General features: G+C 38.5%; 1 protein-coding gene across 3 annotated transcripts; it reads right to left on the bottom strand.

The window, feature by feature from the left end:
- Positions 1–4,505: 4,505 nt before the first annotated feature.
- Positions 4,506–20,889, bottom strand: rbbp8l (retinoblastoma binding protein 8-like). 3 transcript variants are annotated; one of them, XM_041256524.1, is made up of 15 exons: positions 20,704–20,889; positions 16,408–16,527; positions 16,009–16,051; positions 15,759–15,854; positions 15,444–15,556; positions 14,991–15,066; positions 14,240–14,415; positions 13,929–13,987; positions 13,501–13,545; positions 12,916–13,034; positions 11,955–12,699; positions 11,479–11,572; positions 11,087–11,145; positions 10,795–10,897; positions 4,506–5,467 (listed from the first exon to the last, which is right to left on the bottom strand). In XM_041256524.1, the coding sequence occupies exons 2-15, from the start codon at positions 16,472–16,474 to the stop codon at positions 5,457–5,459; spliced, it is 1,806 nt and encodes a 601-aa protein (XP_041112458.1). In that variant the 5' UTR covers positions 16,475–16,527; positions 20,704–20,889; the 3' UTR covers positions 4,506–5,456. The 3 variants fall into 3 exon arrangements, with proteins under 3 accessions (XP_041112458.1, XP_041112456.1, XP_041112457.1); XM_041256522.1 differs by having other exon boundaries at positions 10,799–10,897; XM_041256523.1 differs by having other exon boundaries at positions 10,799–10,897; positions 13,935–13,987.
- Positions 20,890–25,036: the final 4,147 nt, after the last annotated feature.

Here is a 25,036-nt window from a genome sequence, read left to right as displayed (position 1 = left end):
ATGTCATACACCCATCTTGTGGCCCATTGCTTTATTTGGCTATTCTATAGGTTGCTGTGCATTACGGGTGAGGGGTGGGCAGCTGCAGTTAACGTTTTCCTAAAATCAGACAGGTGATACGATCAACCAATCAAAGACCTGTATTTTCTCCGCAGCAGCCCAATCATAAGTTAGCTGAGGCGGGACAAACAGTTCTGTTAACTGTAATTTTGTCCAGTCTGCTGAATGTCGGTGTAGCTGATTATTTAGAATTAATTATTATTCTTACAAAGAAATGGCATAACGAAAAAAATCCATTCCGGCGACACTCAAAACCTTACAAACTTGGCTTAATCATGATGTTCAAATGGGTGAGTAGAATGAATAACATAACGCATTTCTGTGTATTGTGTATATAAAAATGCTTGATTGATGTTTACTTTGCAGGTGAATGACCTTGTTACATTTTTAAATCAGAGAGTGTGCTACCACAGTTAGACTTTGTCACGACATGACTTATATATATAAAAAAAACATTCAGAAAAAAATACAGTATCCAAAGCCTTTTTTTTAAATTTTACTTCAAAAACATACATATCGGTACATACTGTGTCAACACCAATCATAGCAGCTTGATGCATTACTAATGGTGACTGTCCATCACTCTGCATTCTCTCTTGGCTGTTGTGTGCAGTTGCTATATTAGTAGTGAATGTGCAGACGGTTTTGCGAGGCACAAACAGATTTGTGAATTGCTCAAAAAACTGCTATATTCCAATGTCTCACAACCGCTTTGTGCCGTTTTGGAATATCTCTCATTTTGTGCCAAAGCACAATTTGTGAGGCACAAATTTAGCGAGGGGATTGCATGAAGATCGAAGATCTGGCCCTATGACTTAATTAAATGAGATGCTTGCTTCAACCAAGGTAACAGGCTTCCTCGCATGATGGTCTTTCATTTAAAGATAGGGAAAGCCCTACTTTTAAGTCTGACCCACTTCCAAGAGTTTATATGCACTCTAATAACAAAGGCACACAGACAAGCTTTTTTTTGTAACTGTGGCAAAGTGCCCACCCCTGTATGTATTTTGTGTTATATGTTGTATGTTAATGTTGGTGTATAGTCATTGGTACACGGGATATAAACGGGTCTGTGTTTAAAATGTATATTTGTATTAGGCACGAGGATTGCACAGCACTTCACCTGCAAGTAAAAAGTAATATATGAGCACGGGGAATTGCACTTTATTAATTCACGTGCAGTTGTACCGCGACTCCAATTGAATTATTGATTAGCAGTCGAGTCTCGGTACAGCTGCATAAAAGCAATATGTTTTCACCCACTCTGGGTTGTGTGTTTGGTGAGTGGAGAAGAGACAGAGGTAATAATAATAAGAAATAATAGTTAAAATATCTGCTCACCTTGTTTTGTTTAGTGTTAGTCCATTTTGTTTATTTTGGCTACCAGTGCCATGTCATGTGTTTTTGTTTGTTACAACCTTTTTTTATTTTCTGTTCTGTTAATTCATTAAATGCTGAGCGGTACCAATCACTCAGCTCCACCCAACTCCATCTCTCATTGTTTATTTCCTGGTTCGTGTTTCTGGTCTGACGTCCCCCACTCCGGCCATCTTTGTGACAGTAACATTAACATTTGTTCAGTTTTCTTAATTCAAATGTTGTTATCCTGCTCAGACTTTGCTTCAATAGTATTTCTACTGGTTGTATATTCTTTAAAACATACAGTTATTACAATATTGTGCCATTGTCGGTTAGTACTGAACTCTCAATTTTATTGGTATAACAGTTTAACGTTAAATGATTTTATAACATGTATTTCTAATTCAAATACTTCAATATAGCAGTCTCTTTTATAAATTGTAATTTTATTTTTCTCCATTGATATACACAGAAGGCAAGAGATTAATTTTAATTAGGCACCTGCTTGGCAGCAAATCAACACTGAACATTAAAACTTAGATTTGATATACTTTGATACAGACTAACATCCTCATGCATTTATTTAAGGTTATTATATTAGGTTTCTTATTTTTTAAATCTCACAGTTGTCTTATTTATTTAAATACCTTTATTTTTCTTACTATAATAGAACCACAAACTTATTTTAGTTCAATTGTTTCTGGCATATTAACTGTGCTCCACAGAGTTTGCCATTCTGTTCTCGTTGGATCGGAATGTTTGAGGTTCTGAGTCTGATTAAAAAAGATGCTTTTGTCTGATAAGGAAGGTTTGGAACTTTCAGCAGGTCAGCCTGACCTTTTGATACAAGGAGCTCTCTTTTCAGACTATACACATTCACTAATAATATTTTTCTACTGTTATACGAGAACAAACAGGAATATAGAATCCTACAATATTCTCACAGTCTAATACACAGTACATTATCACATATTTTCAGAATAGCCAATGTGTTTTAACAATTTGTTTAATATTTCTAACGACTTTATATTCTTTAAAATACATTACAGTCATTACAATATTTGTTGCAGTTTCACAAATGTTCAATTTGTATCACAAAGATCAGCTTGCTTTAAATAGATTTGACAGTCTTGGGTCAGTTTCTGCTCTCAGTGAGTCTGTCAAAGCCACTACAGTTTCTGCTCACAGGTGTGGGTGACAGTCTTTAAAAGCCTGATACCTGCAAAAAACTTAAATCTTGTCAGCTGGGCTCACATCTCTACATTCTCATTCCCATCATCAGTAGGAAAACTTCCAATAAATCAAGCTGTTTCTATCACAGAGCCATTCATCTCTGCCGCATACACCTTTCACTCAAAAAAGGTGCTTGGGAAGACAGTAGGGTATATATATATATATATATATATATATATATATATATATATATATATATATATATATATATATATATATATACAGTGCCTTGCAAAAGTATTCAGACCCCTGACCAATTCTTTCATATTACCGAATTACAAATGGTACATTGAAATTTCATTCTGTTTGATATTTTATTTTTAAACAATGAAACTCAGAATCAATTATTGTAAGGTGACATTGGTTTTATGTTGGGAAATATTTTTAAGAAAAATAAAAAACTGAAATATCTTGCTTGCATAAGTATTCAACCCCTGTGCTGTGGAAGCCCCCAGTTTGCACCGATGAAAGAAATTACCCTAACGAGGACACAACTACCTTACCATTGGCATCCATCTGTGAACCATTAAAGGTGGTGTCACATTTTCTGGATAAAAACCCCACTGTTGAAGGATCATTGGTAAGGCTTAGTGAATCTGAAGGAATATGAAGACCACAGAACATTCTACAGAGGTTAGAGATAAAGTAATACAAATTCATAGATTAGGGAAAGGGTACAAAATAATATCCAAGTGTTTGGATATCCCAGTGAGCACAGTTGGATCAATAATCAGGAAGTGGAAGCTGCATCACACCACCCAGGCACTGCCAAGAAAAGGCCGTTCCTCAAAACTCAGCGCTCAAACAAGAAGGAGACTTGTGAGAGAAGCCACAGAGAGACCAACAATCACTTTGAAGGAGCTACAGAGTTCAGTGGCTGGAAGTGGAGTAATGGTGCACCAGTCAACCATATCAAGAGCTCTGCATAACATTGGCCTGTATGGGAGGGTGGCAAGAAAGAATCCATTACTCAAAAAGTACCATCTGAAAGCACGTCTGGAGTTTGCCAGAAAGCATGAGAGTGACCCAGCTGCGATGTGGGAAAAGGTTTTGTGGTCAGATGAGACCAAGATAGAGCTTTATGGACAAAACTCAAAGCGCTATGTGTGGCGCAAACTTAACACTGCCCATGCCTCAAGACACACCATCCCTACAGTGAAGTATGGTGGTGGAAGTATCATGCTGTGGGGATGCTTCTCATCAGCAGGGACTGGGCATCGTGTTACAATTGAAGGAAGAATGGATGGAGCAAAATACAGGAAAATACTGCAAGAGAATCTGCTTCAGTCTGCTAAAAAACTGAAGCTTGGGATGAAATTCACCTTTCAGCAGGATAATGATCCCAAGCACAAGGCCAAAGCAACATTGGAGTGGCTCAAGAACCAAAATGTGAATGTCCTACAGTGGCCCAGTCAAAGTCCTGATCTCAATCCCATTGAGAATCTGTGGCACTATTTGAAAATTGCGGTCCACAAGCGTCGTCCAACCAACCTGAACAACCTGGATCAAATCTGCCAAGAAGAATGGGCCAAAATCACTCCGACACTGTGTGCAAAGCTGGTACATACTTACCCCAAAAGACTTAAAGTTGTTATTGTAGTGAAAGGTGGCTCTACCAAATATTAATGTGTGGGGGTTGAATACTTATGCAAGCAAGATATTTCAGTTTTTTCTTTTTCTTAAAAATATTTCCCAACACAAAACCAATGTCACCTTACAATAATTGATTCTGAGTTTCAGTGTTTTAAAATAAAATATCGAACAGAACGAAATTTCAATGTACCATTTGTAATTCAGTAATATGAGAAAATTGATCAGGGGTCTGAATACTTTTGCAAGGCACTATATATATATATATATATATATATATATCTGTTTATTTCATGTCTGTTCTTTTCTGTTCTCTAATGCATTGTATCTTTGACAGTACTTGTTATGCCAATAAAGTATTTGAACTTGAACATACTACGCTGTAGAGAGAGAGAGAGAGAGAGAGAGAGAGAGCTTAATTCCTGTTTAATTATGAATCAGGAGGTATTATGTTAAACAATAGAGGAGACCTGTGCTTTTGAAGAAGTTTTGTAAAACAACATGTGTTTGCATTTGGAAATGCAATATGAAGACTTTCTTTTTTTATTATTTACATATACAAATATCAGGCTCTATTCACAAAAGGATTATTTTAAGGAATTATATTTGAATAGTGTTTATGAACATGTTCTAAGGTTAAACAGTACTTTGGGAAAAGAGAATGGACTTCTAATCCTTTTTAAAGTTTCATGAATGAGACCCATTGTGTCTGCATTGAGTTTAGAGGAAACTCCTTTACATTTTCTAACATGACACACATTAGTTAACACGTCACCAGAGACTCTTCGGACAAAGATTTGATCAAACAACTTCCTGATAAGATTTTCATGCATGTAAAACACATTGATGTACATTTGAACTACATTAACTAATAAACTCATTTATGACACTTTTGAGGCAAGCAAATTCATTGCACCAATCGGTCTGGAGCCTGAATTTATGCTATGGCAGCCATACTGTGAGACTGGCTTTTGGCCCCTCAAGAACACATTCTGTTGTATCCATGGTGATCAAATTCCAATGGTTGCAAGTGCTTTCAGTGGGTGTGGCACTGGGAACAGATGATTCCTTATTCAGAGACAAACACAGGGGCTATCGGAAATGGATGTTCTGGAGTTAAAAATCTAAAAAGACTGTAGCTCTACAGGAAAGAATGAAGGCAGTTTTCATTTCCGATGGCAGACTTTCTTTACTGGCGTAGAGAATGTGTCTCCTCAGTCCAAAGCTGTAAAATATTAAGATATTGGATAATAATAACTGGAATACAACTTAATTCACCAAGGATACAAAATAGATAAATATAGCAATACAGCCCACAGTTATTGCATTTGTTGGTCATACAAAAAGTATGCCAGATTAAAATGTATGCAAGATTAAAAACCTACAAATGGAAAATATTTATAACAGCTTTCTCAAATGGAATTGTCTCAAAAGCATGCCTATTTTTAGTTGTACAGTATAGAATGTTTTTTTATCCTTCCCAAAAATAATGAAATGCATTAGACTAAAGAAATTTAGTCTAAAAGCTGCAATATTTAGCCAGTCCACCAGATGGTAGTGTTACAAAAGAAAAGCTTTGCCAATTCTTTCCAATAATACTCAGCTCAAGTCTGAGTTTAGGGTTAGAATTCACCTTGATTTAATCAACAAGGTAATAGAATAATTTGGATTATTTTGGGGTGGGGGGGTGGGGGGTGGGCTTAACAAATAAAGAATAAGCCTGTACTTGAAGTGTTCTACCTACAAGTGGACAAAAACAAATGAGGAAAGGGTTAAGATCCTAAGGGAAACCACAATATGATTATGATACGTAGCAACTTTTTTGTTTTCTATACATTACATCATTTACTAGTTTCCTCTCATTGCTCGTCGTGTCACCAAACCTGCCTTGATCGAATTCCAGCTTGATTAATACAGTTGGTTCAATTCCAGCTTGATTAATACGTCATTGCTTTATATAAGCGGTCGCAATGGATAGTATGAGACACCTGTCACATTGCACTGCAGAGAGCTGTTACAAGTATAACCAGATTTGCAAGTTTAGTGCTGATAATACTACAAGAGGGCGAAAAGTGGGACTGTACAGGGTTTAGGTTTCAGTTAACGTTCCTGAAATGACTATGCAAACACATTTAATTGAGTTACTTGTATTAGGAACCGGATTGGACAGGATTGGACAGGATTGGTGGCGACTGTCTTTTCCACCAACATGTTTGCAGCGCAGATTAGCACAAATAACTGGGGCTAGCTTTAATGGAACTAAAGTGGGAGATTTCTTTCACCTATCATGGTAACAGCAGATATCACTTTTTAATAAAATTGCATGTTTGCTATTGCTTCTTTCCAGAATGCACACGTGAGGCCTGCCCATAGACAATGGAAGTGTATGCCATGTTACAGAACACCCTGCAAAGTTTACAAGACACACATAACTTTACCTTTGCTGTGTTGTCTCTATCGCAGAGTTATACTTTTTAATATATTGCTACATTACATAGGAATGTATAGTTGTTTTCACATTTTTAATCTCACTTCATGGGACAATAAATCAACTGGGCAATACGTTTATCAACATTTCCTCTGGAACGTTCGCTAGATTTTTCTTCTAAACAGCCCAGTCTATCCTGTTGGTGCTTCCTCCTGCAACACTGCTGGTTTTGAACATACAAAATTATTTAATTAGCTTTAACCGTGCTTTTTTGCTTTAAAGCAGGACCAAGCTAAGAAGAAGAAAGAGAAAGTAGTCTTGTGTCTGTTGATACTTTGCCAGGTAACCTCAAACCTCTTCTGACAGTATCCTGTGATAACCTGGCAACTAGTGAGTCAGCACATGCTTTACCATTGGTTGAATTGCCTGGGGGGATGTTTCCCAGCATGCAGTTTTCTAACTCAGGGTTTCCCAAACCCCTGTGTCTGCTGGTTTTCATTTCAACTGAGTTCTCAATTACTTAATCAAACCCTTAATTGCTAATTTCAAGTTACTTATAAAATGGCATAGTTAACTTTAATTTTCCAGCTTTAAAAGCTGAAAACAATTAAAACCGGCCTCACAACCGCAGACCACATGTAACCACGCCAGCCCAGGACCTCCACATCCGGCTTCTTCACCAGTGGGACTATCTGAGACCTGCCACTCGGACAGCTGATGAAACTGTGGGTTTGCACAACCGAAGAATTTCTGCACAAACTGTCAGAAATCTTCTCAGGGAAGCTCATCTGCATGCTCGTCGTCCTCACCAGGGTCTTGACCTGACTGCAGTTCAGCGTCATAACTGACATCAGGTGGCAAATGCTCACCTTCGATGGCCACTGGCAAGCTGGAGAAGTGTGCTCTTCACGGATGAATCCCAGTGTACCGAGCAGATGGCAGACAGCATGTATGGTGTTGTGTGGGAGAGCGGTTTGCTGATGTCAACGTTGTGAACAGAGTGCCCCATGGTAGCGGTGAGGTTATGGCATGGGCAGGCATAAGCTACGGACAACGAACACAATTGCATTTTATCGATGGCAATTTGAATGCACAGAGATACCGTGACGAGATCCTGAGGCCCATTGTCATGCCCTATTCATCTGCCGCCATCACCTCATGTTTCAGCATGATAATGCACGGCCCCATGTCGCAAGGATCTGTACACAATTCCTGGAAGCTGAAAATGTCTCGGTTCTTCCATGGCCTGCATACTCACCAGACATGTCACCCATTGAGCATCTTTGAGATGCTCTGGATCGACGTGTACGACAGAGTGTTCCAGTTCCCGCCAATATCCAGCAACTTCGCACAGCCATTGAAGAGGAGTGGAACAACATTCCACAGGCCACAATCAACAGCCTGATCAGCTCTATGCGAAGGAAATGTGTCGCGCAACATGAGGCAAATGGTGGTCACACCAGATACTGACTGGTTTTCTGATCCACGCCCCTACCTTTTTTTTAAGGTATCTGTGACCAACAGATGCATATCTGTATTCCCAGTCATGTGAAATCTATAGATTAGGGCCTAATGAATTTATTTCAATTGACTGATTTCCTTATATGAACTGTAAAATCTTTGAAATTGTTGCAAGTTGCATTTAAATTTTTGTTCAGTGTAAATCAATCTATAGTACCATTAGTACTTTTTTCTTGGGGCTATGCCAGTAAGGGTTCTGAAGTTGTCAGGCCTTTTCTCCACTGGCACATCCGACCCCCGTGGGCTCGGTAAGGTACTGGTAGAGGTGGTTCTCCACTGTCTATTTGTGGAACCAAGGGTGAACCAAACCGCGAAACTCTGACCTCACACGACATCTAAATCCGGCTGTGAGCCGAGCCAGGGGCGGGGTTAAGGATTTTTATCATTTCGTTGTATCTGTCAAAGAAAACCAAAACATGGCAGGCAGCGAGTGTGATGAGCGAAAAGTACAGCCTTGAGACGCTGCGGAAGTTCAGGCTGTAGTTTCTCTGTGGGCATATAGACGTGTTCAAGAAGATCCGGATCGTGCGTCAGAAATGAGAAAATTTATGCCCGAATTTCTGACAATTTGAAGCAAGTCGACATAAACGATACACTTAACTCACACACACACACACACACACACACACACAAACAAAAATAAATAAAATACACGCGAAAATAAAACAATTCTAAACTTATTTACAAAAATAGTCAAACAAACTTCTGTACATGTGTACCATACATACAACTATGGATCTCGTTGCGCTGCGCTTTTTTTAAGCACCCAAACAAAAAACAACTAGAAAAAACAACAACTGTCCTTAAACGGGATATCTTTGGCAAATCATATTTTTAAAACCTTCTTTTTTCCTCTTCAACAGAACTAATTGAAGTTTACCAAGTCGATACAATCTGTAAACATGTGTGGATTATAAAGAAATTCGTAAATATATTTACAAAATATAGCGATACAAGATATAGCTGTACCGTTGGTCTATTAATTTGTACGTCCGTGGTGCAGCTCGGTTGTACAGTGAAAAAGAGGCAATATGAAGCAAAGATGGGCTTGGTCAGTACTTGGTCAAATATTGAGAGTTGCAGGAAGTGGTACTTGTAGCTCAGCAGTGGGCGCTCTTCATTGAGTCATCATTGATATGTAGCGTTGTATTTATGAGCTTGGCTACAGGTAATGTGATTACAGTGTTTGACTTGGCTCTAAGATGAACACAATGCTATTGGTGGGGTGTCACTGTCTTTCATATCAGGTTATTCCAATTGTGGAACCCATTCTTCACTTAGATTCTAGAACCCCAAGAACATTTGCTAAAGTATAGACAATTATATGAGGTAATTCCACAATGAGGACTGTGGGTGGAAATCTGAATATCTGGGAAAATGAGTGCTGACTAAAGGAGAGACGGGTGGCTTATAAGTGCTGCCTGTTATGTATCACATAAATAAGGTCACTGTGACCTACAGTCATAGTTTTAGGATGAACTTATCAGTGCCATTGCATGACTGAAACCTGGGAGGTTCTTAAGATAATAGCCTCCATTATCCCAACCAATCAGAGACCAGAAGCAGAAGCAGCCCAATGGTTCATTTGCCATATAGTGCCCTTGACAAAAAAAAAGGCCAATTGCCCTTCAGCAGCTTTTCTTTTAGTGAACAAATGTTATATCTGCATGAGAGAATGTGCGCACAAAGTACTTCAACAGTTGACCTTATCGGGACCGATTTGCAGTATTTTGTAACCTGTAGGAAATCCCTGTTCAGCAATCCAAACACGAATGTCAAACAATGTTTGAATGAAACTCAGCTCCCTATATCAGAAGCTTGCTATTCATAATGGGGGATAGGTTGTCAATCAGTGGTCAATATGATTGCCAGTGCAAGCATTCAGAGTGCTGTTATGTTTGACCAAACAGGTGTTAAAAATGCGTTTCTCCTGCACTAGGCCCTCACTCAGTGGAACAATTTCTGTTCTTCCCTGTTTTTTTTTTTAAATGACTTGTATTATCACAAGTTATCGAGATTCAACTGCATCACCTTAGGCAAACACCTGTGCTCTGTTTACACCACTTAGTGATGGCAAATACCCTTTCTGTTTGACAGGGGTTGTAATTCCTTCATTTGTATCGTGTCTTATGTTTTTAAATACCCATTAATTAAATAAATGGGACAGGTATGTTGGTGCACATATAGGACAAGGCATGTTTACACATGCCTGCATTGGTACAAAGCAAGCTGGGTCTTCCTTTAAGTATTTTTAAGTGAGCGGGTAAGCGATTGGGCATCATAGGGGCCAAAAGTGGATTTCAACATTCATTTAACTGGATACATGCTGTTGAAGAACGGAGCAACCAAACCAACTCATGTTGCAAACGTCATGAAGGTTGTCTGTTGTTACCTGGCCCCTTGATTTACAGGGGAAGACTGGCAATGTTGGTGTCTACAGTGACACTAAAATGTACTTCTGCTTCTACAGTTCATATGCTGGAATCAAAGCTGTGCCCAAGAGCTATAAGCATGCAAAAGTTCATAATATTATTATACAGGGTTTTTTTCTCCCTTGAAAATGAGGAGGAACAATCAGTGGTACTTTGTAACATCTTTCTTACCTACATTGTCCTGCCCCTCGCCTCTTTTCCTTTTCTTTCTTTCCTTCCCATTCTCGTTCCCTTCGGAGCAATTTGGCTCTTCAGACTCATCAGCAGCACCCCTCTGGTTATAGAAAGGAAATAGGGTTACACTTCATAACAGACATTATAAAAAAACATTTTTAAAAGATGTCTGAAGTTTATTTTTCATTTGGGTTTATATGAACCAGGCTTTAATTCAGCATAAATTCATTACTTTTGCCATTTCTTCATGTTGACAAGTAGAGATTGAGAGCAGCATTCTAATACCAACCTTGCTGTCCGATGACTCTGGAGGCTCTGTTTCTGTCTTCAGCACTGTCAAGGCTACGACTGAAAAGGACATTTCTCATGATCAGTAATCACCATCTTAATACCACTACTAATCCGCAGTGTCTTTTTCTTTTAATAATGGTACATTCATGCTTGTGTCAGACACATGCAGAGGTTTCATCTTTAGGATCTTTTTGTCTTGTATTGATTCAGATACGAGAAGGAACTCTAAGAAGGACAGTGACATTAGCCTTGAAATGGAGAGGATATAAGCACCAGTACCTGCATGGGCTGCAGAGAAAATGTGCATACTGTACCTGGGTAAATGAACTGTAACACTTAACCCATACTGTACCAGGGTAAATGAACTGTAACACTTAACCCATACTGTACCTGGGTAAAGTGCTTTTCCTAAACCCTGATTCATTTCTTCATTTTCCTTTCTTGACTGTTTTGAAATTCCGATGTCCTTTTCTTCATTTTGATCCTGAAAATACAATTTCAGGTTTAAGCCAGATTAAGCAAATCAAATTAAAAATAAAGTAACCCACGCTCACCAAAGAAGTAAATTAACTTGCGTAATATCCCCCTCTTTCACCTAGGTAAGTCCTCCACTTCTGTCTTATTAAAACCACAGATGTTATAAACAACAATGACAAGCATAAGCATTAAAAGCATTCTAGCCCTATAATTACTTTTTAACAAGATCCACAACTTTCCATTGGTAGTTTGTAAGAAAAGTAACACTCCAATAATCATTTATGAATAATAAATCTTTATTAAGATGTTATCAAATGGCATTACTTGATCCTTAATCCATGACCCCAATTTCTACTCAACAGGCCTTCACACCAAGAGGAGACACTTACTGAGCTGTCCTCGTTGTCTCCATCGTCTGCGTGATGGAAATGGTGACTGGCGACTAAGTGAGAAGACACTGGTGATTGGTCTGGGTCCACACTGGACGATGTGTCACTATGAGACCGCTTGACTGCTCTAAGATGGGACGAGTTGTTGGACTCAGCTCCCTGTAGTTCCCCTGACTCTAATGTGGATCTTGGGCTTTCTGCTCCAGCCTCGGCCTTCATGCTGGGAAGGCCCTGATCTTTGGATCTCCCGTAATCGGATAGATCTAAAGGTGCTTCGGCCGTTTCTGTCTTCTGATCACTTCCATTGAGATTTAAAGGCTTGCTTCTGTCTTCCAGTGTCAAAATGCCATCAGTTCTATTATTTTCACCCTTGTTGATTTTGCTTAGACCACTGGGAGCCGGCTGGTAAAACTTATTTTCATGCCAGTATTCTGGACTTGCGTTGTTGAATATTCCTTTCTTTGGGTCCACGTTGTTATGTAAGTGTTGTGGTACAGTCCACTCCTCAGTACGGCCCTTCATGTAGTAAACGCTTTCATAACAATCCACTGCAGGCTTGTGATCTACAAGCTTTTCTTCATGTCGTCTACTCCAGTCCAGCTTGAGTCGGAGTGCTTGTTCGCTGTGAGCACGGTATGCCAGTTGTGAGTTGAGGATGTGGGGTTTCTCTTCTTTTGGGATCCTGATTCTAACTGCTGGAGGGGAAACCACTTCATGTCTCTCAGGCGCCTCTGAACCCTTAACTCTGGGAAACAGAGAGAACGCCTCATTAAGCCACTTACAATTTCCATGGTCAAAAACTCAACAAAGCAGGCCTAATCTGAAGTAACAAGAGTCCCAAGCGATAAAACAGAAAGTAAATTACAGAACAGGTTGTCCTCATTTTTAGAAGAAAAGACAATTTGCAACACGAATCATCTTGCTGTTGGAATGTGAATAATAAAGGGCAGTAAAGACATACCCTGCCTTGCTTTCATTCCCATTCTCTTCCCCTGGGCTTGCTCTGGCACTTTCTGTTCTCATGCAAGATGCCATCATTGCAATGGTATGGTGGAGCTGATTCGAAACCAGCTGTGTGTTCTGAAGACAAAGAGCAGATGAGAGCAGCTGCATTACAGACTGTCTGCAGACATTCACAGGTAGAACATACTTAAAAGGACCATATTCACAAAGCATTCAGCCCACTGCAAACTTCAAATGCTTCTGAACTAGCAAATAACAACAAGGGTGCACATAGCAGCTCTTTAATGAACCTCCTGTCTGGGTGTAAAAAAAGATGCCATCAATTTAGCACAAGGGCAAATGCTTGTGATATGGCCCATAATGTAACGGGTTAAGAATTTGAAGTGCTGGACCATTGAGGTCAAGACATTTTATTATAAAGCTACAGGTTATGAGGCTTGTAGTGGACCCCCTTGACCCTCTTGTAAACGAAGGCCTTGGTCTCAATGGATAAATATCCTGGTTCAGTAAATAAATAGATGACAAGTGATACAAGTGCTGAAATCATTACCACCATATTTATGTATATATGTGTTTATTTTACCTTACTCTTAGTTTCTTGATCTGTTTTCTGATGCACGCTATCAACCTGAATGAAAAAAAAGTGTTTGAATCAAACAGAAATCTGAAAGATGTATCAGCTTGAGTGATTAAAAAAACAATAACCCAAAGGTTATGTTTTGTAAATTTTGTGCCCAGCAGGCATAAAGTGTTGAAATAAATGCAACAGGCCTTTACACATCCTAGCCACAGACTTATAATATTATAATACCGACAAAGCCATGCAATTCAGTAACTGACTACTTTTACTACATGGTCTGTATGTTTCCGCAGTTATCAAAATACACCAATGGCTGTAAGCTATATTGTGTTAATCTTACTTCAGACTGCATGACTATAATAATAATAATAATAATAATAATAATAATAATAATAATAATTTTGTATGCTGAAAACGAATACATTAATTACAGTTACTTGAGTTTCATGTCCGCTCCAACTTGTTGGCTTTCTATATCCAGACATCCCTCCTGAAAATCAAAAGACAGCCCAGTATGGAATCATTGTCCAAAGATTACGTTTACATCTTTACAGAACTGCATGTATCTTAAAAACCAATACCGTGCAGACATGTTCAGACCAGACACTGTATTCTGCAGAAGTCCTGAACTATCCTTTTAATTACGTTCTTGTATTTTTAAAAACCCCATTTCCCTTTTGACGAAGTAGAGTATGTCCCCATATCTATCCTGACCCAGAACCGCAACACATATAACCCATACCCTCTGATAGCTGTTGGTGGCATCTTATCTCAAGACTGTTGGGGAACTGTTGCCTCACAACCCTTTCCTCCAATGTCTCTTTGGTTTTGTGCGCTGTGGCAACTAGCACGAGAGCTGCGTCCGTCTGTGAGCTGCATCCTGGGACTGGTGCTTTGGGATGTCTGCCATTCATTTCACTGTGAGAAAAATAAGTTAAAAAGACAATGTACATGTTTAAAAAAAGTCACTGCAGGTGCTGAAAAAGTACGGCTCATGCTTCTTTTTGTGACAACCTTGTATTCTCTGATAGTCATACTGCTTCTATTTGAAAACTGTTTTAAGAAATGACTTGAATGTCTCTGTGGTGTAGTGATGTGTGGTCAAGGCTGGCCAGCAGCAGAAATAGCAAACCCAGACTCGGATAATGCAGTTTTCATGCTTCCTTGCCCACTTTTATTAACAACAAAACAAAATAAAACAGGAACAAACAAAATAATTTCAAGAAAAGTGTCTTTGCTGAACCATCTTCTTATAGGGTGTGTAGCTGACATCAATCAATCAATCAGTCTGGCCACATTCCACACTTTCTCAAAAACAAACAAACCAATTAAACCATTACTGTGCAAAGACAGCCATCTCGGCCCCAGGCTATTCCTCTGCTGTTACTTTTATTTAGGATCATGCTTTAAAGAAACTGCACAATGGTGTCACAAAAGTCTACCGGAAACGACGATATTAGTATGAATGCACTGGTTGACAGCACAGCACTTACTCCAACATGCTGCTGAGGTTATTGACCTCTTCCAGAAGCTTTTTATTTTCCTTTTTCAACACGTTAATCTCGTTGACTGTAGAAACAGCAAACAAACACGGAGCAGTGAATAAGTTAATATTTCACAGTTTATTACTGTAGATTACAGTTAGCAATAGAAACAGGTGCAGTGTAAACTCACTGAGTTCACAACCAATTCATGCATATCTGCCCAGCTTACAAGCGGTCAGCAAAATGTTAAAAAGTTAAAAAGAGGGTCTGTCTTAAGAGGCCCCTCACCAAATACAATCCTTTAACATGTGTCGAATAGGACTGACACTTATTCATTATGTTTAGCATTATAATAGAGTGACTAGGAAATACAAATTCAAGACATCCCTATTTCATATCTGGTGTACTAGGTTGGCATATGTATGTAGGGGCTAAATATAGTGATACTAAAGTCACGAATACCCAGAATGGTAATATGCTGGAGACTGTGTAGTTGAGAAGTCTCATAGTCCTGCTGCTTTTTCTTAGCCACATCTTGAGTGACAGTACACCTGTCGCACAGACCGGCTCGTAACCTGTCAGAAACACATCAGAGAACTCGGGTCATTTCTTTGTACTGCACTTGGTACTCTTGTGCTCCATCTTCATCAATGTAATACTGAACAAGAAGTGCTGTGTCATCAATGGGATCCACTCTTATGCTTACCGTTAGAGAGGTTTGTGTTGTTTAAAATTGGCATGACTGATACTTGCAGAAGAAAAGGGGAGAAAACTGACCTGTTTTCCAACAGTTTGACATTCTCATGAAGCATCTTCTGGTGTTCTCGTAGCTGCTGGTTTTTCTTGAATAAATCCTCTATTCTCTGTGAGTCACTGTTTAGTAAAATATATTATTATTATTATTATTATTATTATTATTATTATTATTATTATTATATATGTTTTGTCATTGGGTCAACCCCTGTTTCAAGAGCAGGATAAGCCATTAATGGTGTTTTGCAGATGTATAAAGAAGGTGTGCACTCACCAGCATTTTTCCATAGTCAGCTCTATAACCTTTGCTTGCAAACCTAGAGAGCAATGACCAAAATAAAAAAAGAAAACGTACGTTGGAATGTATGTTTCCAAAATAATAATAATGGGGAAGTTTGATATCCTAGTTTTTTTTTTTTTTAGAGGGATACATTTTAAATTCATTCTTTGCTCTGCTACCTCTTGTCCTCTCGTTGGAGGTAGTGTCACAGACCTACCCAGCCTCGCTTCTACACAAGAATTACTCTGGGACAAAGGGGTACCCCCACACTAAATGAAAACTGTGTTTGAACTGTGTTGTATGTACAGACTGTACTGTCTGCCACGTATTGCATGGTGCCTCCCATCTCTCTAGCGGAGCAAAGCAATATCAAATGAAATAAAAACAGCATACTGTGTATCTCCTTCTCGTGGAGCTCCCGGAGTTGGTTGTGCAGCTCCTGAAAGCTGCCCATAGGCATGGCAAAACCAAGGCTGCCTGTCACTGTACCAGAACACCAGAAATCCTGTATCCCTGAATCACAACAGCAAACACATACACAGATCTAATTAGAGACACGTTCAAAGCTATTTCAATCATGAACCCCCTCCTTAACAATGTGCTCACTAGCCAGTTTGCATCCAAGGGTGAATTCAGTTGATTTACATTAAATCTAAATATATGCAACATTTAAAAAACTTATTTTGTGTTTCCAATGTTATAAAAAGCAACATCTCTAACAGTAGAGGCGAGCCTTGACTTGACTTTAAAAATATGTTAAATGAACCTTTGAAGTATGTATTATTGAGGTCCCAGTTTCTATGTAACTGGCGATAAATGATCCATACCATAAATGGTCAATACCAAATGACTAGTAATAAATACAGTAAAAATAATAAAAGAAACAGAATTTAAGGATTGATCGTGCCCATGTTTGTAATGTAAAACCAAGGGCAAGATTTTGTTACTAAGAAAGACATACAGTACAGCACAGTTCGAATGAGATACGGATCCATTACTGTTCGTCGACCATCATTTTCCGTAAACTCTGAAATCATAACCCATGGTACCAATAAGTGTCTGTATATATATATATATATATATATATATATATATATATATATATATATATATATATATATATATATGTGTGTGTGTGTGTGTGTGTGTGTGTGTGTGTGTATATATATATATATATATATATATATATATATATATATATATATATATATATATATATATATATATATATAATACCATTCTTATGAAATGTTATGGAAACATGTATGTCAAAAGTATATTGTAATAGAGAGTTATTATTTAAAATCACAATCTGAAACTGGTAATAACAAGATAATAACATATTTTTAGATTGTATATTTTCCAATTTTAAATGTGACTACTTCACATGAACAGAATAGTAAATGAAGTTGAATTGACTGGACACAAAGCAGCTCTGTTTCTTTTTCTTGTCGACTCCTTCCTTCAAAACCATTCAACTTTGTAAGGTTAAAAGTGAGCACTTGCAAATGCAAAGTGACGGTAGAAAGAAGGCATTGTGTCTTTTAGGTTCGTACACAATACTGTTTGAACTAACACACATCTAACTGTGTAGTTGAATCACTGCTACCTTCATGCAACCACAAACATAGAAGAGAACAATAACACTCTTATCTTAACCAGCATCAGACACACTATATTTTTGTTTGTGCACATAAAGTATTTTGTTACACACTGTCTCTATCATTAGACAGGGTGTTTCTAAAGTCTCATACTCAAGAAGTCGAGTCATTTCATATAATGTACCGAACAACCTTCAAAGCTCTTTGAATAAACCAGAATGCTCACAGCTCACATTTTTGGTTCTTATGGTTAGAAGCCCAAGCCTTCCTTTTCGCTTCAGTCAAAAGGGAGTGGCTTAACCGTCTGCCTCTTGAGTAAAATGTTAGTAAAAATGTCAGCACTCAAGATGAGAGGACGATTCGCTTCCAATCAGCTTTTAAAACACAACATGGAAGTTAATTGCCATTGATTGGTACTCAGTTGTAAAGCTGAGGGAAGGACTGCTTTTCTTGTTTTGAAATCAATACTTTAATGAATGGATTTATTGAATGTCTGCCAATCAATACTTATTAAAGGCAATTATGAGTTTGAGTTTCTGCAAAGTCCTAAATCCCTTGTAACTTGTCATTATCCCTTTAAATACTTATTTAATGCAAAAGGGAGAATCCCGTTTTAATATAACCGGACTTGCATTGAGCAGAACAATGGATTAAACATATTCATACAGTTCCTAATTTGTATTATAAATCACATACAAGACATTAACAGCAATGAGCATGTCAGAAATCCAGACGTCATCGTGGGCATGGAACACAACAGAACAATTTGAAAGCTGAGCTTCGCTTTGTGGGTCTGTTGCCCTGTCAAAATAACTGAGATGACATTTACTGTACAAGAAGAGGAACATGCTGTACAAAACAAATAACATTCACAAATCTTTTTAACACTTGACTAAAATAACCATTTCTGATGATGTACTTAATTTTATATTAATACAGTCTATTTAGAAAAGAAGGAAAAATACTGTTAGTTTGAAAAAAGAAAGTGTTCGGTTAAGGACAACGTGATCTGTGGAGCAATGCAACATGGTTTGTGTTAAATGTAACATAAATCAGAGATTTAACACAATATGTGTGCTTTCCCTATTTCACAATCTGTATATTTTTGCATTGCCAATTTTAATATTTTGCTTGAAGGCAAAGTCTCTTTTTTTACCAGATCGAGCAGATATGGGTGTGGTCCCTGTATACAAGCCTCATTTCTATAGCTTTTTTTCCAAATTAGACTAAGATACCAAACATCTTACAAGTTAGGATACGTTAAATATTTTGATCAAAGACATAACAAGAATGTGCATGTTCTCCAATACATGTATGCACAGTAGTGGTTGTACTTTACGCACCATAGCTTATATAACAGTCTATAAGTAGCTGTGGAGCTGGAATGACAGAACTGCACACCCACAGAGCAGGGATAGCACAGGCAGTGACAATGAGTGAGCATCCCACATGGCACTTTATTTCATTGAAATAATGTTCAATATAGTCCCAGGAAAAGTTTGCCACAGTAATTTTGTAATGATTTCCCTATGGTTATACTATGTATTCACTATAGGTTCCCATCTATAATAGGAGACTCTCTATGAAATGTTAGGGTGGCTCAGTCTTGAGAACAGAAGGCTCTAATTTTTTAGGTTAGTCCATAAGGTATACCGGAAATGTTCCAAGTGATGTTACATCTCAGTTAGAGACATGTAACTACCTATGCACTAAGATCAAACGATGTGCCTGCTTTTAAAAAATCCTACATTTTGATCTAATATGGGCTAACATGCCTTTGTATATCAGGCATCTCAACTTTGGAATTCATTGGCTTCAAAGATAAAAGTGTCCTCTTCACAATACCTTTATAAATCACTCATAAATATTTATTGTAAATCTGACAAGGGTTGCATATCCTGTAAATATTGATGATGACCAGGATCATGTATAGAAATGGTTTGACTTTTTTATGTGTTTGTTTGTATTCATGTTTTTCTGATTATTTCAACTGTTTTGTCCCGTATGAATGATTTATAGAATTTATAATGCTATTTCTTGACAAGACCCCCTTGGAATGTCCTAGTGAATTCCTGCGTTACCTTCCATTGAGACCTTTCTGTACAGTGCATTATAGAATGCAAAAAAAAAATGCCATAGGCACCTAATTTGTCAAGGGGACTGTCACAAGGCTGGCAGAGTGGTGACGTCAGACCCGGAACAATAACACTCAGGACACAGACGTGGAGTTTTAGTGAAGCTGAGCGCTTACTTGCTCTCAGCATTTAATAAATGAACAACCAGAAAATAAAGACGCCGAACAAAATAGAACACGGCACTTGAGCCAAAATAAATAGCCAAACAAAATGAACAGACACTAACAAACAGGGCACGAACACTAGACAAACAAGTACCGTGCTGGTCCTCCAGCACAACATATCAATTGCTTCCTTTTTCTCTCCGTCTCTCTCCCGTTCTTTCGCCCTGAACACACAACCCAGAGTGAGTGAAAACATGCAGCTTTTATGCAGCTGTATCGAGACTTGATTGCTAATCAATCATTCAATTGGAGTCTCGGTACAACTGCACGTGAATTAATAAAGTGCAATTCCCTGTGCTTGCATATTATTACATTTTACTTGCACGTGAAGTGTTGTTTCATCCTTGTGCCTAAATACAAATATATATTTTAAACCCGCTTGTGTTACACAGACCCATTTATATCCCATGTACCAATGACTATACACCAACATTAACACACTACACGTAACATACAACACAAATAATTAGCCCAGAGGCGGGGCACTTTGCCACAGGGACACATTATAATATTTAAGCTCCTTGTGCTTTCCAAATATCGTTTGAAGCTTAATGTACAAATAGTTATATAACCCATCCAACTTCACTCTGCATCCCATTCCTAAAAACACAGCATATCTGTATGTCTTCTGACAGACACTGCAGGTTTGTATCCATGAGAGTTATTACTGAGTGTTTCATAAGAGCTACCATCACAGCTTAATGCAGCACATAGCTTCCTGGCTGCTGGCTAGCCACATTGATCACATATAATTGGAGAGATCGAAGTGGAAGCGAATGCAGTGCTTACCTTATACTTCTTTCTTCCTAGTTTCAAAGTTCACACTCCCGGTTCTGCATTCTTTAAGATGCTATGTGGAAAGAGAAATGCCCAGGAGAATTTCGCTAGAGCCTCGCACAAGAGTCCAACACACAGGGGAATGAGATTCAGGGAATCGCTCAGCTCCTGGGGAGAAACTTGCCCAAGCAGTTTACCTTTGTTAGACACAGATGCAGAGCCTGTTGGAAGTTGCAGAACTGGCTCTGCAGTAACCCTACAAACTGGTAGAACCAGATCGGTAGCATGAAATCTAAAGAAGTCATTTTTAACTTTAGCTGCTGCGCTGCTTCATTTTAACAAAAAGACAAAAAAAAACCCCAACAAATCAGCCATTCACCCATGGAGACTGGGGCTCGAATCCAGTTAGTGAGATCTATTGTTACAATTCTCAACTTGCTTTGACTTTAATGGACAGGATCATATCCACACATAACTAAACCACCATGCAGTTTGACACAATTGCAGGAGGTCTGAATTGGCTGGTTTTAATGAGCTCTGGACTGCTTCCTCAGCCCCCTTGAACTTGAGGTGTGCTCACAGGGGCACTGCTGTGATATGGTAACACTGGCACCATCATGAGAAATTCCAATTACTATTCAATTTGAACTCGTAAGGGTTTCAATATCTATATATATATATCTCAGTTCTTAACAAACAGGAGTTTGAGCAATTGTGATGTAACATACATGCTTTTGGTGTTGTATGTTTTTAGTTTTTAGTAGAAACAGCACCTAATTACAGGGTGGCAACCACGAGTCAACCGTCATTGCATTAGAATTGCTGCTTCTGAGATTTCGTGATTCTTAAACTCGAAAAGCAGGGTTCGAAACTACGTTGTTTGCACAAGTGCATTGTTGAACAATGCAACCGGGGAGGTGTCTTGTGTGTACAAAACTGAAATATTCCTACATGGCTATTAAACGTTACCTGCAGCTAATGTTGTCACATCTAGGGATTTGAAACAATAATAACAATAGTTTATTAACAACAGCATATGGGCGAGATGATGTTAGCCCATTTACATCACTTGGTACTAATTCACAGCCTTCAGGCCCCACTACATTTAGAAGGGCCTGTAAGCCTAGTTCCAAGTGATGTATATGGGCTATCGTCATCTCACCCATATGGTATTTGTATTATTATTTTTAAGCACCAATATGCTTGTGTATAGTGAGAGCTTGAGCTTGTTTCTGGACTGGTTTTAGAAATAAGGATTGCCCCCCCCCCCCCCAAACTTAACTTTCTAGTATGTTGACAATATCTGGTTAGATCATATTATCAGATATACTTGTCCCAATATTATTTTCATTATTCTATAAGCATATAATTCTGTTATACAAACAACTGAATTTTAACAAACATCCTCTGTTTTCAAATGCAACAGCAGCTTGAAATGCAATTCCAATAACAAATAAAATAAACTAAAACGTCTGTTATGAAAGTGTGATGTGTGTGTGCTTGACAACTGTGGAAACTTGTATAATGATAATGAATGACAGTTTTGTACTGAATAGTTTCAGGCACTGACAACTGGAACATCCAGTTCCACTGAATTACTACACTGCCATATGGTTGTCAAGGTCAAGTCAAGGGCACATCAGGGGCTGTAACTGTGGTTTCAGCTGTAGCAACCCCACTTCCTGCCCTAAACCATATTTCTATCCCTACTATGATCTCTATCCCTACCCCCTGCCCATATCTCCATATACCAGTTTGATACCATGCAACTTTGTGATCCAAAATTAGGTTATAGAGTAACAACCTTCTTAAGTATGTCACAAATGTACAGAAAACATACTGTATGGGGCGACACACCTCCAAGTCCTGATAAAGCAGGTTTTGAAAGGTCTTGAAAACATGTGACAAGGTGAAGTGAGAGGTAGGGAAATAAAGATACAATACTTGGCCAGGCTGTGGGCTGGGCTGCTCTGGACTGACCACAGTAAAACAGAAGTATCAATAAGCCAACCTAAAACAAGAAGGTAAACCACAGCTACCATCTGTAGCACATACTGGATTTAAAGCAGTGTATGAAAAACTGTAATGCAGACAGACACACTTATTTAACATTTAACATACTGTAACACTGCCACCACTGATGGTCCTCCTTTGCCCCTTTAAAAATGCACACAGAAATTGGAGGTTCTACAGTGCTGATACGCTATTTTTAATAAACAGGATAAACTAAATGAACCAAAACACCTAGCTCCGTTTTGGAGTGCTGACTACCCACATCAGGAACCTTTTCTAATGAGTCGGACAGCTAAGCTGTTTACCAGCTAAAAACAAAAGTTACTTTTAGTAATAAAAAAGAAAGCACCATCAACCAGGCCTTATACACAGCAGCAGCCCTGAGCAGACTGGCTGCTTCCTTTTAATACCCTGCACCTGGCTCTAATTTACAATGATAGCCAGGTGCAGGGGATAATTAACAATAAAACAATTAACAAATAATAATTATCCCTTTCCTATGAAAGATTCTGTCCGACATCATCAAAAAGGCGTAAAGCACAGGTCTCTTGTCGTTTGTCTCCTGAAAAAGCTGAGAAAACCTTTCAATGGCCGAGAGAGACCGATAGGAGCCGAATGAAGCCGAAAAAAGGGTGTATCTCATAGCCCCGTCCACTACAGAGATAACACGGACATAACAAAGGAGGCAGCTGCTTCTGCATCCAGCGCTCAAAGAATATCACAGACTTTTTAAGATGTTATAGTAATAAAATAATTACTTGGATTGCATTATTGAGGAGTTTGGTGATAAAACGAGTGATCAGGAGAGGATTTATCAGTATGCACGTCTATAAAGAGGTATGTGAAAAATACAGCGAACAAGGGGTGGGGCTTGGCTGGAGATACAGTACTGAGTGTCCTTTTACGATTCAATGCCTTTTAAACCTGTTTTACTCTGAAAAAAAATGTAAACAGTGCGTGCAAAATAAACAGCGTGTGTGAAAATAAATTGGACCTGATGTGCCTGAAAAATGCTGAATAAATGGACCTCTAAGGGTTAAATAAAAAGCCATTAGTTTGGCAGGGGGGCTTTCCACCCTGTTCCTGCCACAAAACAAACATTTTTACACTTGCGAGGCTCCTGTCTTCTCACAATACAGAAATAGACCTAAACCCACCATCTATAGGTGATCATTATTGCAAAATTAAAACTATTCATATTAATGTGCAGATAGTATAGTAATTTAAAAATATTTGATATAAGTTACAATAGTGGCCTTGTTTTGCATTAAGAAGTGTCCCTTTGTCTGCCTGGCAGAGCCTCTCCAGCTGTAATATGCAGCTTTGGATGTTTCCAGTCTCTGAAAGAGGGCTATTTCTCTCCTTTCCAATCTAAGAAGAATGTTAATATCTCTTCTTTAAATGGTGTTCAACAAAATTATACTCCTGTGTGCTTTCCTTTGCAGACATCAGAAATGTATTCCTGTCATTATCCAATAGAGGCAGGAAGTCCTGGGGCACATTTTGTTCTTTTCCCTTTGCGCTCCACTAGAGGAGGCTGTCCCATCAATCATACTGAATTTACTTCTCTATTATTATTATTATTATTATTATTATTATTATTATTATTATGATGATGTATTTGGTTTATCTCAGTCTTCTCTCAGATTGCATGGCTGCACCCTTTTTTGCTCTTCCTTCCCCTGTCCTGTTTGATTGTGATGTGTTATGCTGTGTCTGACAGCGCCAGAGACTTCCCAGATCTTAGCAGACTGGCGGATCAACAGTGGTTGTAGTAAGGTCTGAGGTACGCGTTTCTCCCCACAAAGTTGGCTTCCTGCATTTGTTCACAGCTTCCTAGTGGTATACCATGGGTATATTCAATTCAGGCCTCATGCCTGGACCTATAGGGATTCAACCTAGATCAAGTGGGAAGCATTATTGAGAACTCAGACAATACATTTGCATCATGATTGATTGATTACAATTTACACAAAGAGAGGGATTTATCATCTCAGTTCCAGGGAGTGATGTATTACTTACCTGAAGCTGTACTGAGACACATGCTTAAGTATAATGAAACCTGAGTGTGACGAGGCACAAGAGTTTAGCAGGTAAAAGCTGATTACAAAGGAACCGGAGAGTAAGGTGGCTGCCATTAAAGCAAAGTGCAAAACTCAAGAATAGCAAGAGCCAAAAGATTATACACCATGGGCATATCTGTGTACTGTACCGTACTACACAGTAAGTGTGAATGATACATGCATTGGACCTCCCTAATGAAGGGGGAGTTCATGACCACTTAGACATACTCTCCCTATCTCATTTCATTTTTGTCTTTTAACAGAATGGT

Source organism: Polyodon spathula, chromosome 8, assembly GCF_017654505.1.
Source record: "Polyodon spathula isolate WHYD16114869_AA chromosome 8, ASM1765450v1, whole genome shotgun sequence".
Classification (NCBI taxonomy): Eukaryota; Metazoa; Chordata; class Actinopteri; order Acipenseriformes; family Polyodontidae; genus Polyodon; species Polyodon spathula.
This window is presented reverse-complemented; position numbering and strand designations above follow the sequence as displayed.

Coding starts and splice junctions, on each gene's coding strand:
- rbbp8l (XM_041256522.1), bottom strand. CDS start 16,474: ATGCCTATGGGCAGCTTTCAGGAGCTGCACAACCAACTCCGGGAGCTC. Junction 15,855..16,008: donor CTGACTATGGAAAAATGCTG/GTGAGTGCACAC, acceptor TTTACTAAACAG/TGACTCACAGAGAATAGAGG. Junction 11,573..11,954: donor GAGACAACGAGGACAGCTCA/GTAAGTGTCTCC, acceptor TTGTATTTTCAG/GATCAAAATGAAGAAAAGGA.